This window comes from Orcinus orca, chromosome 8, assembly GCF_937001465.1.
Source record: "Orcinus orca chromosome 8, mOrcOrc1.1, whole genome shotgun sequence".
Classification (NCBI taxonomy): domain Eukaryota; kingdom Metazoa; phylum Chordata; class Mammalia; order Artiodactyla; family Delphinidae; genus Orcinus; species Orcinus orca.
In genome coordinates, this window is record NC_064566.1 from 69129206 (window position 1) to 69146668 (window position 17463).

The 17463-nt window shown below is 36.5% G+C and overlaps 1 protein-coding gene across 6 annotated transcripts in view; it reads left to right on the plus strand.

Moving 5' to 3' along the window:
* The window catches only part of DEUP1 (deuterosome assembly protein 1), a 103860-nt gene that overhangs the window by 53355 nt on the left and 33042 nt on the right, over positions 1-17463 (plus strand). For all 6 annotated transcript variants that reach the window (XM_033431926.2, XM_033431927.2, XM_049713648.1 and 3 more), the window contains 3 exons: positions 2808-2913; positions 7791-7988; positions 9695-9781. In XM_033431926.2, coding sequence (XP_033287817.1) covers positions 2808-2913; positions 7791-7988; positions 9695-9781 — 391 coding nt within the window. The remainder of the gene's footprint in view (positions 1-2807; positions 2914-7790; positions 7989-9694; positions 9782-17463) is intronic.

The window sequence follows — 17463 nt, forward strand, 5'->3', positions numbered from 1 at the left end:
TTACTAACTTTTCACTCATAAATGTTGTATTTATTTTGGCCTCCACACTCACCACCGTGTCAGTTCCATTAAGGGTTTTGTTAGACCAGACTTTTTTTCCCTTTTTTAAAATCAGACAGATATTGTGTACTACATAACCACAAAGGAAATGGAACTTCAGAGGATTATTAAATGTTTATGTTTGTGAATAGACAGTTTGAATGTTCTAACTATTCACTGATGTTCTAATTCTCATTAGAACTTGAATCCTTCATACATCTGAAGGCGAATGCCAGACCAATGATAGGATTTTAGAAACTGAATAGCCAAATGGTAAGGGATATTTTATTGAAGGATAATTACATTGTTTTAAAGGCAATAATTATTTCTTCAAAGTTGTGGGATCTGCTAGCATTTCTTTGAGGTCTACGCTTAACAACAAATGGCAAATTAAGATCCGTAAAAATGACCTACTGTGCATCTAACCAGGGATGGTAGAATGCCTGTTAGCCAGTTAGCATTATAGAGTGCTCAGATATATAAGCTATATGTCATCACCACTGATCATTAATAAATCCATTGGAAATATATTATGTGCAAGGCACTGTCCCAGTGTGGTGAGTTGGTGAGAAATGTCTTTGCACAAGGAATGTATATGCCTAAAAACGTAAGAAGTTTCCTACAAGAGCAAACCATTCAACCCATGTCTAGCTCTGGTTTGTGAAGAGCATTGTAGGTATTTTCTCTGGAACTTCCTCACAAGGCCAATGCTGAATTCCAGACATTGCCAACTGTCCTTCAATACATGATTTAATCTAAAATCTTGCCGTTATTCACATATTTGGCTAATACGACTCTTCTGGTATGCCTGCTTGCCATCTTCTATTTAAGTTGGTATATATTTTGGTCTCCAAGCTACATCTTTCTAATTTGGAGGATATTCTTCAGTTCTAGTATTCTGAGATTTGATGAAAAGATAGATATTTAACTTTTCACAGCTTCCATTGTATTTCAGACTTTGGGCAGAGTCTTCTCAGCCTTCATCTTTCCCACTGAAAGTTTCTAATTCTTTTAGTTTGTGCTCATATGAGCATGATTCTATCCTCTTTATTGTTTTGGGTTTTTTTTTGAATTTAGACTCTGTTTTGTCTTTACAGCTGTATTAAGGTGAAGCAGCCATGGCTACTGAGTGTAGACACACAATAGCTTTATAATAGTAGCATTATAATGTCTTCATTCATTTTCAGAACCTTTCTCCATAATGCTAAGATTTTGTTAGCTTTTTCTTGTCTTACTTATAGAAACACCTTGGGCTGATATGTTCTGAGAGTTATAAAAATAATTTCTACATTCCCTTCTTACAAGATAAATGATAGTTCCTTTATATCTTTATATTAGCATGATTATTGTTTTCTTCTTTAAACTTGTCCACATTAAAGCTTGATGTTTGTTCCATTCACTTACTGAAATTTATAAGGTCATTATGAGGTTTTACCATTCAGTTCAGCATTCCACTCCCTGAATTGCTTAAGAAGAATTAAAAAATTAGGAAATTTCATTTTTCACCTTTTTAAAATCATAGCAAATAAGAGAAATTTAAGGTTGATCCTGAAATAATGTTTTAGGAGAATATTGGATAAAATACAATATATTACTGAGTGGGAAACAAAAGGGGACTGAAAAATAATGTGTTCAGTACATTCTCATTGTACAGGAAACAGGTATGTTTTTATACACATATGCACAGGCAAAAAAGACAATTAATATACACAAAAATGCTGACAACAGTTTTTCCTAGATGACAATTTATCACAGTATATACTCTGATAAACTGTTTTCTACACTTAACATGTATATTTGATAATCAGAATAAAAGCAGTCCAGTCCAGACATATGTACCTCAGGGATATCACTATTAATTTATACCTTTGAAAAGAGCCCTTTATTTTCCATCTTTACATTAGTTATTTCTCTATCATTACTCAGATTTTGTTGTGTTTGAATGTGTGGCTTAAGTTTTTGATTTGTGGAACTTTTTAAAAAGCTCTTTGGAAATCTAAAATTATGCTCACTTATAGGTGGGTACATTCCTCAAAACCCCAGACTCTACCAGGTTAGTCCAGCAATAGTGGAAAGCATGTTTCTTTTCTTGCCTGGTTATCTTTATTTTTCTGTTTTAATGTTTTTTTAATCTTACCAACCTCCCTGATGTGGAAGTGAACATTACCTGTTTCTAGTTCTCCAACCTTCCTATGGAAATGGTACTTTTTATACTAGTTTCTGCCTTTCCTCTCTAGTGTCCATATATGGTTGCTATTCCATTTTATAAATTGAGCAGCCAAAAAATAGACATATTTGCACTCTCTCGGGTAGCCTGTCAGATTTAATCATTTTGAATCACTTTTACAGAGTAGCGGCTCCCCTCGGACATCTCCTGACATAGTTCCTTTCCACGATGTAGAAGCAGGTCAGGTGTATTTTCTTTTTTAAACTGGCTCCCAAGCTATTTTATTATACCAAACAGTCTTTTCTTCTTATCCAAAAATCTTATCTACATATGCAAATCCAGTATTCAGCCAATTTTTAATGTATAATTGAAATTCCATATTAATAACTAGGTTTTATTTTTTTCACTAAGACTATTTGCACTCAGTTAAATATGCAAATACTTATGGGACCTGAATGTATTAGAACTTGCCATTTCTGTAACTAGAAATGTTTCCAGCAGACTAATAATCTATCTCTGCATCCTATGATGGCCTAAATTAACAATATAATCACAACAATTTATCAAGTTAAGCTTAATTTTTACTCATTATAATTTGTAGACTTGAATCATCTTATTCACCATCTATTAAAGAATCAGAAAAACAACGGAAAGAGCTGTTTGCAGTGACCCCAGATCAACCAAATCATGAAAAAGAATTGAACAAGGTATGGCAAATAATGAGCTTTGTTCTTCCAGGCAGATCTGAAGTCTCTGAATACAAAGGGGGAAAAACATCTTCCCTCTCACTCCGTTCTTTTTTTTTTTTTTTTTTTTTTTTTGCGGTACGCGGGCCTCTCACTGTTGTGGCCTAGGCTCAGCGGCCATGGCTCACGGGCCCAGCCGCTCCGTGGCATGTGGGATCTTCCCAGACCAGGGCACGAACCTGTGTCCCCTGCATCGGCAGGCGGACTCTCAACCACTGTGCCACCAGGGAAGCCCCCACACTCCCTTCTTTTTCCTTCTGTGTTTTCTCCTAAGATAATAACCTACCAAGCTGCTAATTCTGACACTCTTCTGTGTGATGCTACAAGAAAGACAAACCTTAGGTCATCACTCTGCTGCTGGGAGACTGCCCAGGAAACACAGAGGGCCTGTGGCTCAGTGCAGGGTAGCTGAGCGCAGGAAGTGTGAAAGCAGAGGCCTGCACTCAACCACACGCTAGGTGCATGAGCTTTGGGAAGTTGCCTATGCGAGCTGCTTATGTTTCTCATTTCTAGGATGGGGGTGGGATAATTCGCCCTACCTCATAAGGTTGTGATGAGGATTAAACAAGCTTAAACAACTCTTGCCATGTGCCAGAAGCTGTTCTAAGGGCTTAACAAATCCTAACTCATGTATTCCTCACAACCATCTTATAAGGTAGGTACTAATACTACCCTCTTTTACATTTAAGGAAACTAAGGCACAGAGAGAAGGTCAGCAATTTCCACCAATATTATACAACTAGTAAGTAGCAGGGGCCGGATTTGAATCCAGGCAATCTGGCTCCAGAATTCATACTCTTCCTTTAAGAGTATGAATTCATACTCTTCCATTAAATCCATAAAATAATGCAAGTAAAGTGCTTAAAACGGGGCCTACCTAGCTCAGAGGAAGCACCTAATAGATGTTGGCTGCTCTTGTTATTGGTGACACCCACATTTTGTCATTGAGCACCTAACATGTGCCAAGTACTCTGCCAGGAGCTAGGCAGCTACAAAAACTGTCTTCTCTTCTTCCTCTAGTCAGATTCAGTAGTGGCTTTCCCATGAGTTTCTCACGGCTGCTACCCACTTCTCTGGTCTTTCAGTTTAAGGATTACACAGAATATTCAATGCTATATAGTCTAAACAATTGTTAAAAGCAGGAAAATACTGGATGTGGCTTTGAATTATCATCCAGTGCCCAGCAAAGTGCCTGACACACAATGAGTGAAAATAAATATTTAGAGAACAAATTAATTAATATTAAGGCTGAAGTCTCCCATAATTGTATAGGGTCATAAATTCAGTTGTTTGTATAAATTAAACATTTATTGAGTATCTAGTAGGACTGTTGCTGTACTGCTTATTTCTGTAGGAAATATAATAATGTAAAAGCCAAATCCCATCTCCTGAAGAATTGACTGTCAGGCAACTATTAAGTGTAGAAAAGGTGTTATGAATTACTGATCATTTTCCTTATATTTTTCACATAATCCCATGAAACTTATTTTACTGATATTTTAAAATATAACTTTAAAAACTGTTCTTGACTGGAGTCCCCAGTGAATACATTATGATAAAAGGTTGATTAAATCCTCCTAAAGTATAGTTACACCGTTCTTAACCTCATAGATTTAGGTAGAGTAATAAAACTTAGAAGGAATCTACTGATTTTGCACAGTTTTGATGTGGAGGGAGAGACTGCAAGACACAAATCTCTTTACAGACTCTGGGAGACCTCTAGATAATGCATTGCTGTGCAGAAAAGGTAACAAATGAATTGTGTATAAATAGCTATAGTTTCTGGGAAGTGTTTGTAGAGAGCATTTTCATTCTCTTGTAATAAAACCAACAAGAGCCATGTACTATGAATCTTGCAAGTGTTTTATTTCTTTCTCTTTTGTCAATTATAGAATGATTTTTAGTAACTTATTTTGTGATAAAATTGACATTTTTAATAAAGCCAAAAGTCATTTACAGCTAGGTAAATTAATCTCATTTAAAAAGAAATTTTTCAGTATAGCATGTTTTAATATCTAAATGTTGTAAAAATAATGAAAATAGTTTACTCCTTCTTCATGATAATATATTCATTTTTTTCCCACATTTTAAAAATACCATTTTAAGAGAACATGTTAAACTACACCATGGGGATGCAATCAGCAAAATCCAAATTGGGGCAAATGATAGAACAACCCCATTGTTCATCAAATAAACTGTAAGAGAAAAAAATTGGAGAGAGAAGATGGGAGATGAATGGAGATGTATAATATTGTCCTGGGGTAAGGGTATTTGTACTTCAGTCTCCTAGTCTATGCTTCTGCTCTTAGGAGCTGGATAACTTAGACCCAGTCAGTTCCTTTCCCTATGACCCTTTGTTTTTCCATTTTTTTAATGATGGAGTTAGGCCATGTGATTTCTAAGGTTATGTCCAACCCTGAAATTCTAAAAATTTTGGTAAAAAGAATAGACTCAGATGAGAGATTGATGGTATAAATCCTGAGGCTGGACCATGGTTGCCTTACTGACCTGAGAACTTTCCATGTTAGGTCATCCCACTCTGGCTTTTTTCCAATGTGGGAACCACGTTCTAGGGCTATGCTCACAGAGGTTACATAGAACAATGGTTAAGGACCTGGAATCAGACTGCCTGTCACCAAGAATGTGACTGTGAACAGTTATGTATCTTAATTTTCTGATCTGGAATATAGAGATTGTGGTGATTAAATAAGACGATGTATGCAGAGTACTCAGAACACACACACACACGTGCACACGCACATGCATGCACAAAGAGAGGCTTTAAAAAGATAGGTGCCAGGGGCTTCCCTGGTGGCGCAGTGGTTGAGAGTCCGCCTGCCGACGCAGGGGACACGGATTCGTGCCCCGATCCGGGAGGATCCCGCATGCCGCGGAGCGGCTGGGCCCGTGAGCCATGACCGCTGAGCCTGCGCGTCCGGAGCCTGTGCTCCGCGACGGGAGAGGCCACAACAGTGAGAGGCCCGCGTACCGCAAAAAAAAAAAAAAAAAAAAGATAGGTGCCAATCGCAATGTGTGGACCATATTTAGATCTCAATTCAAATAAGCAAACCTGCAAACCATTCATTACACTTCTGATACAATTTTAAATTTGATAGTGCCTGGATACTGTATGATATTGAGGAATTGTTGTTAATATTTTTAAGACATTATAATGGTATTCTGGTTACGTTAGAAAAGAGAGAGAGCACACCGCTATTCTTTTAGAGATATATCCTGAAATGTTTAAAGATGAAATGAAAAAAAAGTTTTTGAAGTAAGTTCTGAGGGGTAAATTCATATAAATCTCTTTGTGAATGGCCCCTCCTTAACTCTCCAGCCTGCCTTCTCACAACGCGCCAAGTCCCAGCCACTCCAAGCTCCTTTGGGTTCACTGAGTGTGCCTTCTCCATCTGACCCCGCTCCTTCACTGCATTCGTTGCCTGGGAGCTCACCTCCATCTCTCTCTTCCATCTGGCTTCCATTCATCCTTCAGTATTCCGTGTGATGTCCCTTCCTCTGGGAATCCTATCCTGGCATCCCCAGGCTGGAGTAAGCACTACTCCACTACATACTGCTTATATCAGTTGCTACACTGTGTTCTAACTGTTTATTTTCCTGTTTCCCCCGATGGACTGTGATTTTTTTTTTTTTTGAGACCGGTAATTACATACTTTATCTCTGATCCTCAAGAATTAGAGAGAGTGAAAGATTTCTAGAAAGACGGGAGGAGGCTGGACTAAGACAGTGGTAGTAGGAATGGAAAGCAGAGGTGAGATTTAAGAGAGGTTGAAATAGAAGGGACAGAATTTGCTACCTGACTTGATTTGGGAGGATGAGGGAGGGGAGGAGTCCAAGGTGATCCAGAGGTTTCTACCGTGGAAGGTTTAGCTAAAGTTAAGAATATGAGACTCCACCGGCTTAAGAAGTGTAGGTGATGCTTTCTGATGGACACCTTAAGTTTGAAATTTATTGTAACAAGATTCTTAAAAACATAGTGTTCAGTCGCAAATAGTACAGCATGATTTAGTCCAAAAAAGCACTGAATTTAGATCCAACAGTCCTAAGTTCTAGACCTAGCTCTGCCAGTTAATAGCTTTATGAATTTGAGCAGGTCACTTAACCTCTCTAAGCCAATTTTTTTCTCCCTAAAAAATGGTTCATCAGCCTCTGGGCTGTGGGTCCAGTGCTCTTCCATGGCACCAAATCCGGAGTGGTGGTTTAATGGGTATCAAGTAAGTTACACGAGATGAGTGAGTTCCACAGTCTGCTGCACAACACAGTGCAACAGTAAACAGTAAGGTATTGTGCACTTAAAAATTTGTTAAGAAGGTAGAGCTTGAGTTAAGTATTCTTACCACACGTACACAAAATTGAAAAAACAAAGGGACACAAAGAAACTTTTAGGGGTAATTGTCATGTTTATTTTCTTGATTTTGGTGATAGTAACACAAGTGTATGTCCAAACTCACCAAATTTTATCCATGAACTATGTGCAGTTTTTGTATAGCAAGTATACGTCAATGAAGCTGGGGGAAAAGTGCTTGATAATACTTTCCCCACCTTCCTGTCAAAGTCGTCATTAAAGTGGTATCAGTAGTTGGTGATGACTTACATACAATAGAAAATAGAAGTGAAAAAAAAATTTTGAAATTGGAAGGAAAAAGTAAATGAATCATTATTGTAAGTATCTTTTTCATTTAGCTTTGATCAGAAAAGGAGGGTAAAGTGAGGTCTGGCAAAGTTTTAAGATAGGATGGGAAGACCGAACATAGCCAATAAAACCTTTTAGCTGCTGTATAAAGGATTTGTTACTATTTTCTGGAAACTATCTGCTGCAGATAAGAAGCCAACTCTATCAGGAGGAAGAGTACCATAGCTCTGAGCAGGAAAGAATGAAGAATGAAATCTCTGACCTAACTGAGGAGCTTCATCAGAAGGAAATCACTATAGCAACTATCATGAAGAAAGCTGCCTTTCTGGAGAGACAGTTAAAAATGGAGTTAGAAATAAAAGAGAAAATGTTGGCGAAACAACAGGTATGCAAGCGGCAGGAAGCACCTGTCCAGGTCACTCTTGCTCAGTGCAAATAGTCGCCTTCCTTATTGATTAATAAAAGGGTTGTATTTCTTGTATTGTTTCTGAGACTAACAGCACAGAAATGCTTTGTGGAGTCACATAAAACCTTGGTGAGATAATGCGAAGTGTCATCAAACAAGAACCAGGGAAACAAGTGACAGCACAAGAAAATTTCTTTAAATCTCATGCTAACATTTTCTAGTGACCCATATTCTGATCACCTCCCACAGCATGCTCTGGTCAAAGATTTCTTCCTGAATTTGTTTTCCAGAGTTCTCTTCTATTAACATTTGTATCTTAAAAAAAGCTTCTACTCCAGCTTTTCTTGGACACTTCCCACTCCCATTTCATACCTTTGTTTTAGAGTTTTAAAAAATGGACATGAAACACGAAGATTACTTCATATTTACTGAATATTCACTCAATGCATAGCTTGGTTCATGGGGAAAAACAGCCATTATAACGTTCTACTGTTAAAATACTGCAAGTGACTTCTAAGTCTTCCCTCCCTCCCTCCCCTCCTATTCGTTTTGAAATTCCCTCAGTCCCATACTCATCATCAAACTGGTGGCCTGCTACTGAAAGTATAGGGTTTCTCAGTGTTTTTACCCCAAATATAGAGAGATTTTTAAATTTTATTTATTCATTTTTATACAGCAAGTTCTTATTTGTTAGCTATTTTATACATATCAGTGTATATATGTCAATCCCAATCTCCCAATTCATCTCACCACCAAATAGGGTTTTTGAGAGCACCATTCAATAATTTTCTAGGCATATGAGGGTTACTTCATAAATAACAGGGATATTTCAATCCTGAGTATTGTAAAAACAAGAAAAGATTCTGCCTTTGCCCAAATATAAGCTTTAAACTGTGATTAATTTGTATAATATTACAGGAAAACAGCACAGATAGGACAATAGCATTGGTTGCACCTGTAAAGGAAATGATATTTTTACAGGTGTTAACAGTGATCTGGGTAGTTGGATCATGAATGATTTTTAGTTTCACATTTATATTCTTCTATATTTTTAGATTTTTGTCAAGGAGAATATATTTTGTAATTTACAAAAGTAAACCTTTTTAAGGGAAGTGTTTTATATGGAAATGAGCCCTAGATAAATAAAAGGGCAAATGCTATGTCTAAGTGCTCTTAAGTAGAAGAAATTAGGGAAAAAAATAAATGAGGAGACAAAATGAAGTTGTCACAAAAAAGAAGGAAATTTGGCAGAAGTATCAAGAGGAACAAAATTAAACATGAAATCATATTTGCGTATTGTAAAAATTAATCAGGTCATGAACAAATTTAACGGACACTATTATTCAAGCATGTTTTTAAAACTGTAATTTTTCTGATGGTAATTTGCATACCATAAAAAAATAGAAGTGAGAAATGGAATTTTGGAATAGAAAAGTATAATGAATCATTATTGTAAGTATCTATTTTTAATTTAGCACCAATCAGAAAAGGAGGGTAAAATGGGGCCTGCTGAAGACCTGAGAACTGAATGAAAATACCTGATTTATGATGATCCTGCCTAAGAAGTGTTTCCCTTCACTACACTTTGAAAATATTTACATTAACAAAATAAAATTAATTTTCATAGAATTGTGAACTTTTATTATGAATTTTACATTCACTTTTAACTACTAATCTCCTTTCAGGTCTCAGATAAGAGAGATAAAGCTGTCAGAACTGAAATCACACACCTGAAAGGCATGATGGGAGATTTAGACCCTGGGCGGTACATGGTAATATGCTGAAATCATTCAGTAACTTGAACAGAGAGATTACTTAGTTGGTCAGGATTTACCCAGACATTCTTTACTGAATGCTTCCCACATGTCAGGCATGCAGGAGATGGGGTGGCAAATTATCTTGCACTTAGTTTGAATTTACTTTTATCCTCAGGCTAGAACATGTGAATTTCTAGTTTTCTCCCTTGTTCTTTTCTTGCATTGGGCTCAATTCTGATCATTTCCTCAAACACACTACTTCCTTGCTTTTGCTCTTGCTGTTACCTCTGGAATCCTAAACCCTACATGGCCTGACTCATGTGTCAGCTTTCCCCTTGATGAAGCTGCTCCTGAAACTCCAGTCAGAATAAATCATTCCATCTACACTTGGTTTGTATTTTGGGTCCAACTTGTTACATAGCTTATCACTTCCCCACTGGATGGTGAACAAAGACTGTGCCTCACTAATGTGTGTATCAAGAGTACCTCCCAGCGTCAGGAGTATAGACAGTGTTCAGTGAATGCTGGTTGAATAAAAAGGATGGATCAGTGAATGATTGAGGACTGACCGTGTGGTTTCAAGCAGTGTCTTTAGAGGTTTACACGAGGCAACTTAAACAGGTTCTGTGCCTTTCATTTCAAATGTTTAATATAACAGTTGAGGGTTGGTTTTTTACATGTAAAATAGAAGAACTTTTATTTATTGAACTAATGAAATACCATTGTTACTTGTCTACCATTTATTTGCTCTGAGTGAAAATTCTGAGATAAAATAATTTTCTGCCATGCAGGGAATGGAGGGAATCGAGTACGGCAGGTGCTTAACCTGGCCTCACGTTCCTCAGCTGTAAAGTGAGGAAGTTGGATCGGGCATTTTCCAAGGTCCTTTCTTAAGCCAGGATACTGTATTTCTTTTTTTGTCAGTATTTTATTTTTGCTTTTTTAATTGAAGTATAGTTGATTTACAATATTATATAAGTTACAGGTATACTACATAGTGACTCACAATTTTAAAGGTTATACACTATTTATAGTTATTATAAAATATTGGCTGTATTCCCTGTGTTATACAATATATCCTCATAGTTTATTTTATACATGATAGTTTGTACCTCTTAATCCCCTACCCCTATCTCTTTATCTGTGAGTCTCTTTCTTTTTTGTTATGTTCACCAGTCTGTTGTATTTTTTAGATTATACATATAAGTGAGATCGTACAGTGTTTGTCTTTCTCTGAATTATTTCACTTAGCATAATGCCCTCCAAGTCCATCCATGTTGTTGCACATGGCAAAATTTCATTCTTTTTTATGGCTGAGTAGTATTCCATTGTGTGTGTGTGTGTGTGTGTGTGTGTGTGTGTGTGTGTGTACCACATCATCTTTATCCATTCATCTGTTGGTGGACGCTTAGGTTGCTTCTGTATCTTGGCAATTGTAAATAATGCTGCTGTGAACATTGGGGTGCATATATCTTTTTGAATCAGTGTTTTTTGTTTTTCTCGGTTACATACCCGTGAATGAAATTGCTGGGTCATATGGTATTTCTATTTTTAGTTTTCTGAAAAACCTCCATACTGTTTTCCACAGTGACTGCACCAATTTACATTCCCATCAACAGTGTGTGACAGTTCCCTTTTCTCCACATTCTCAACAACATTTGTTATTTGTGTTCTTTTTGTGAGAGGCATTCCGACAGGTGTGAGGTGATATCTCATTGTAGTTTTAATTTGCATTTCTCTGATGATTAAGAATGTTGAGCATTTTTTCATGTGCCTGTTGGCCATCTGAATGTCCTCGTTGGAAAAATGTCTATTCAGTTCTTCTGCCTATTTTTTGATCGGGTTGTTTGTTTTTTTGATGTTGAGTGTATGAGCTGTTTTTGATATTAACCCTTATTGGTCATATCATTTGCAAATATTTTCTCCCATTCAGTAGGTTGTCTTCTCATTTTGTTGATGGTTTCCTTTGTTATGAAAAAGCTTTTAAGTTTAATTAGGTCTCATTTGGTTTTTTTTTTGCTTTTATTTCCTTTGCTTTAGGAGACAGATCCAAAAAAATATTGCTACAGTTTATGTCAAAGCGTGTTCTGCCGATGATGATACTATATTTCTGTGATAGTATGTGCTTGTTCTCCTAATAGTCTGTATTCCAGCATCAAAGAATAGAAGCATTCTGCATTCTTCTTTGGGCCTTGTTATGGATCCTGTGATTGGAGTATAAATGGATAAAAAGTAAAGTATGTGTGATTTCCCTGTCTGTTACAGAAAATCTGTGTAACACAAGGACTTTTTTTTTTAAACTGGATACACGAAAACGTTATTTAGGATCCTGCCCTCATCTATGTCTTTTTCTCTCTCAAATAAATGGTTTTTATGTTAATTTTTTACATTTCAATCTGGATTTTTTTTTTTTTTTTGCGGTACACGGGCCTCTCGCTGTTGTGGCCTCTCCCGTTGTGGACCACAGGCTCCGGACGCGCAGGCTCAGCGGCCATGGCTCACGGGCCTAGCCGCTCAGCGGCATGTGGGATCTTCCCAGACCGGGGCCTGAACCCGTGTCCCCTGCATCTGCAGGTGGACTCTCAACCACTGCACCACCAGGGAAGCCCCCAATCTGGATGTTTTTAGTTGTGTACTCTGCTTTGTCACAGCCCCCACTAAGCCTGCTTCACTCTGGCTCCTGTAGGCATTTGGCTTTGTTCATTTATTGGTTTTCATTTTTTCAAGAAATAAAACACGTGAAGATGTGTAAAGAAGAAGCTAATTATCTCTGCTCCTATCCCCAATCCCAGTTTGGACTCCAGAGGTATTCAGTGCTAACCAGCTAGTGTGTAGCATTCTATAACTTTTTCCTTGCTTGTGTACACACTTAGGAGGGATGAGCTGAGTGTTGTTTTACAGAAATACATGTGTAATATATACATTATTCTAAACTGGCTTTTGACTATGTGTCACGGACAACTCTACAAGTCAGTAGAGAAACACCTTTTTATTTTTCTTAATTTCTTAGAAAAAATAAATGTATATATACTCATGTAAGGTATATACAAATTTTAATGAATTGAAGAGTAACTTACACACTAGTGATTTTAGTGCAGTCTCTCTTTTTCTCTTGCTTCTCCCCTTTCCCTTTCCTCCATTTCTCTAGCAACCTCCTAACCCATCCACCAGATAACACGTTAACTATTCACTATGTATCATTTTGTGTTTTTTCATACATGTTTGTGTGTGTGTGTAGTCATATACCTATTTAGGGGTTTTAATTTTTTTTTTTAATGGATTAGATTTTACACACTTCTCTGTGTCTTGTATCCTTTGCAGATCCTATGTCAACAAGTTTAGGTCTTATTTGATTGTATAGAGTAGCTTAATAATATCCCATGATGTGAATGTACCAAAAGTTATTCAGCTATTTTTTCAGAATTATGGTTGACCCTTGAATAACGCAGGGGTCAGGGGCGCTAACTCCATGCAGTCAAAAGTGTGTACATAACTTTACAGTCAGCCCTCCTCCATATCTGAGGATTCAACCAACTCTGGGTCTTGTAGTACTGTGGTATGTATTTAGGGAAAAAAATCCATGGATAGTGGGCCCACACAGTTCAAACCCCTGTTGTTCAAGGGTCAACTGTAATTCATTCATAATTAATAACTGTTTCTAGATTTTTTTTTTTTTTTTTTTTTTTTTTTTTGCGGTACGCGGGCCTCTCACTGTTGTGGCCTCTCCCGTCGCGGAGCACAGGCTCCGGACGCGCAGGCCCAGCCGCCACGGCCCACGGGCCCAGCCGCTCCGCGGCATGCGGGATCCTCCCGGACCGGGGCACGAACCCGTGTCCCCTGCATCGGCAGGCGGACTCCCATCCACTGCGCCACCAGGGAAGCCCGTGTTTCTAGATTTTTACACAGATACACAATACTGTCAAAAACATCCTTGTACATACATCTTGGAATAGCTTTCTGAGAATGGAATTGCCGATTCAAAGAATATGTTTTAATTTTAAAATATTTGTTGTTGAATAGTATTTCTGCCGTCTCTGTATGAGAGTACCCTTTTCTTTCATCCTTAGTGGAAATAATAGGTGTTATTGCTCTTTTATATTTTTGTCGGTCTGATGGGTGTAAAGTGATTTCTCAATAGTAGTGTAATTTGCATTTCCCTGACTACAGTGAGCATATTTTTGCGTATTTATTGACAATGTACTATAAATTCGTTATATTCTTTGCTCCTTCTTCTCGAGCAAAACTCAAACTCATTTTCTTTGGACAATTTTTTCTTGTCAATTTATAACAGCATTTTTCTAAATTTGTTGTTTCTAATTTTATTTATGATATCTTTTTATCATACAAAAAATTTTAAACCTTTATTTGTCAAACATGTACATCCTTTTGTTTATAGCATCTGAATTTCCTTCCTTGTGTAACATGGTTCTTCCAACTTCTAGACAATACATATAGTTTATTCAAAGATCTTTATATTCTTCATCTAAGTCTTTAATCCATTTGAATAACACTTTTGCATGTGACATAAAACAGGAATCCTATTTAAATTTTTATATAAATATTAAGCTCAGTTAATCCAGTTTCTCCTGATAATTTCCTGTTGGATTCTATCTGGAATTGAATTAAGTTTATATATTATCTTTGAAAGAATTGTCATTTTTATAATAGTAAAATTTGCCATCCAAGAATATGGCATGGCTTTCCATTTCTTCATCTCTTATTTTATGCTCTTCAATAAGACCTTACAATCATCTTTGTATAAATTCTGTGCCTTTCTTTTTAAATTTATTCTCAAGCATTTTATAATTCTTGTCACTATTGTAAGTGGAATATTTTCCTTTTTCCATATCTAAAAACTTACTGCTAATATAGAAAAAAGAGCCAAATTATCTTTTAATTTTAGTAGGCATTTTACTAGAGGTTCTTAAGTTTTTTGAGATATGCAGTTGTCTCAACAAAAGTAGTTGTATCTCTTCCTTTCTCCTGTTCATATCAGTAATTTTTGTCATATTGAACTTGCTAACACTTCCAAGAGAATATTAAATAATAATAGTGATTGTTGACAAATTTGTCTAATTGATGAAATTGTTTTAGAGTTTTACTGTTTAGGATAATATTTGTTCTTGACTTACGGTCTTTATTTTGTCTTTCTATTCCTAATTAGGGTTTTTAAGATTTGCTGCCGGTTTTATCAAATGCCTTTTCAGCATATGTGACATCATGTAGTTTTTGTCCATTAATTTGTTGATGTGTAATAGACTATGATTGACAGATTTGCTGATATTGATCCACCTTTGAATTCCTGGAATAAACCTTCTTGGTCATTGTATTCACTGTCTAGTGCTGTCATAACAAAGTACCACAAACTGGGTGGCTTAAAACAATAGAAACTGTTGTATAGTTCTGGAAGCTAGAAGTCTAAAATCAAGGTGTCAACAGGGCCATGCTCCCGCTGAAACCTGTGTGGGAGGATTCATCCTTGCCTGTTTATAGCCTCTAGTGATTTGCCAACCATCTTTGGCAATCCTTGGACTGTAGATGCATCACTCCAATGCTTTGTCTTCACATGGCCATCTTCTTTCTGTTTCTTCATATCATCTTCCCTCTGTGCATGTCTTTCCCGGTGTCCACATGTCCCTTTTTTATAGAATACCTGTCATGCTGGATTAGGGTCCACCCTAATGACCTCATTTTTTATTTGATTACCTCAGTAAAGATCCTGTTTACAAGTAAAGTCCCATTCTAAGGCATTAATAATGGTTAGGACTTCAACATATCACAGTCATACTCTAACAGTTTTGATATATTTCTGGATTCTATGTGGTAATATTTTATTTAGAAATTAAGATGTATGTGTATAAATGAGATTTGTATATAGTTCTCTTTTGTCTTCCTTGTTATACAGTTATGCTGGCTTTATAACATAAATTGGGGGCTTTCCGTATTTATGAGCAGTCTAGCATGGTTTAAATAATATTGGAATTACAGTTCTTTAAACGTTAGAAGGAGCTTAGCTATGAAACTGTCTGGATGTTGAACCAGTGACGATAAACCATAATGGAAAAGAATGTATATATATGTAACTGAAGTTTCAGCGAAGTAGATTTTCAATTACCTTTCTATTCTCTTTCAGGGTACCTGGTATATTCAAATTTCACTTCTTCTTAGGTTGTTTGTGGTCATTTTTATTTTTCTAGGAAATCTTTACCCATTCCAGTATGTTTCCTTGTTACCAAAGGGAGTGATATCCTAAAGTTCTTTGCATCTCTTCTATATTCTGTATTTGTTTCCTTTCTTAATTCTAAGTTTGTATAGTTTAACTCTCTCTCTTTTTTAAGTCTGGCACACAGAATCATTGCTTATTTTATTAGTATTAAAAGTATTGACTTTGGATTTGTTATTATTTATTCTTCCTAATTTCATTATTACTGTCTTTTATTAATTTCCTCTTCCTGATTTGTTTTGTTGTACTTTGTCTAATATCTTAAGATAAAAACTGAATTTCTTAAGTTTATATCTTTTTCTTTAATCGTAAGGGTTTTTAAAGCTCTCTGTGTTCCTCTGGATATAGCTTTTGCTGCATCCCATCAATTTTGCTGTGAAATGTTTTCCTATATGTTTCTCTTCAAATGCACTCTGCCAGTCATAGAGTGGGCTTGGTCTCTGAGAACTGGACGATCAGGCACACCCAAGAGGGCTAATATAACCCAGCCAAGCCCCTCCTGGGTTACGTGGCCCTGCTTGCTCTGAGGGAGGGAAGGAGTCTTCACCAGCTTTCCCTGACAGGAGCCTCACTCACTTGGCTCAGGAGCAAAAGGTTAGAAATAAACATGGTACAGGGGAGATGCAGCAAGATGCCAACTTTCAAGTCTCCCTCCCTCCTCAAAACAAGAATATTAGAAAATATATATCCCACAGAGAAGTTAGCACTCACGTTTTAATGAAGTTAGTCAGTTTCACATTGGTTTCTTAAAGCTTTCTTTTGTTCCCCCCTAGATTTATTAAGGTATAATTGACAAGTAAAATTGTTTATATTTAAAGTATATAATGTGATGATTTGATGTATATATACATTGTGAAATGATTACCACAAATTATTTAACACATCCTTCACTCACATAGTTACCATTTGTGTGTGTACGTGGTAAGAACACTTAAGATCTACTCTCTTTGCTAATTCTCAATGTACAATACAGTATTATTAACTATAGTCATTATGCTGTACATTGGATCTCCTGAAGTTTTTCACCTTATAAATGAAAGTTTGTATTCTTTGTATTCTTTGATTCAACATCTGCTCATTCCACCCCCTGGCAACCACCATTCTACTCTCTGCTTCTATCAGTTTGACTTTTTAAAGAAATTCCACATATAACTGCAATCATACAGCATTTGTTTTTCTCTGTCTGAATCATGTCACTTAGCATAATGTCCTCCAGGTTCACCCATGTTGTCACAAATGGCAGGATTTCCTTCTTTTTATGGCTGAATAATATTCCATTATGTGGAATTTTCTGTGTCCATTCATCCATTCATAGACACTTAGGTTGTTTCCATATTTTAGCTATTGTGAACAATGCTGCAATGAACATGGGAGTGCAGATATCTCTTCAAAATACTGATTTCATTTCCTTTAGATATATACCCAGATGTGGGTTTGCTGGGTCATCTGTTAGTTCTATTTTTAATTATTTCAG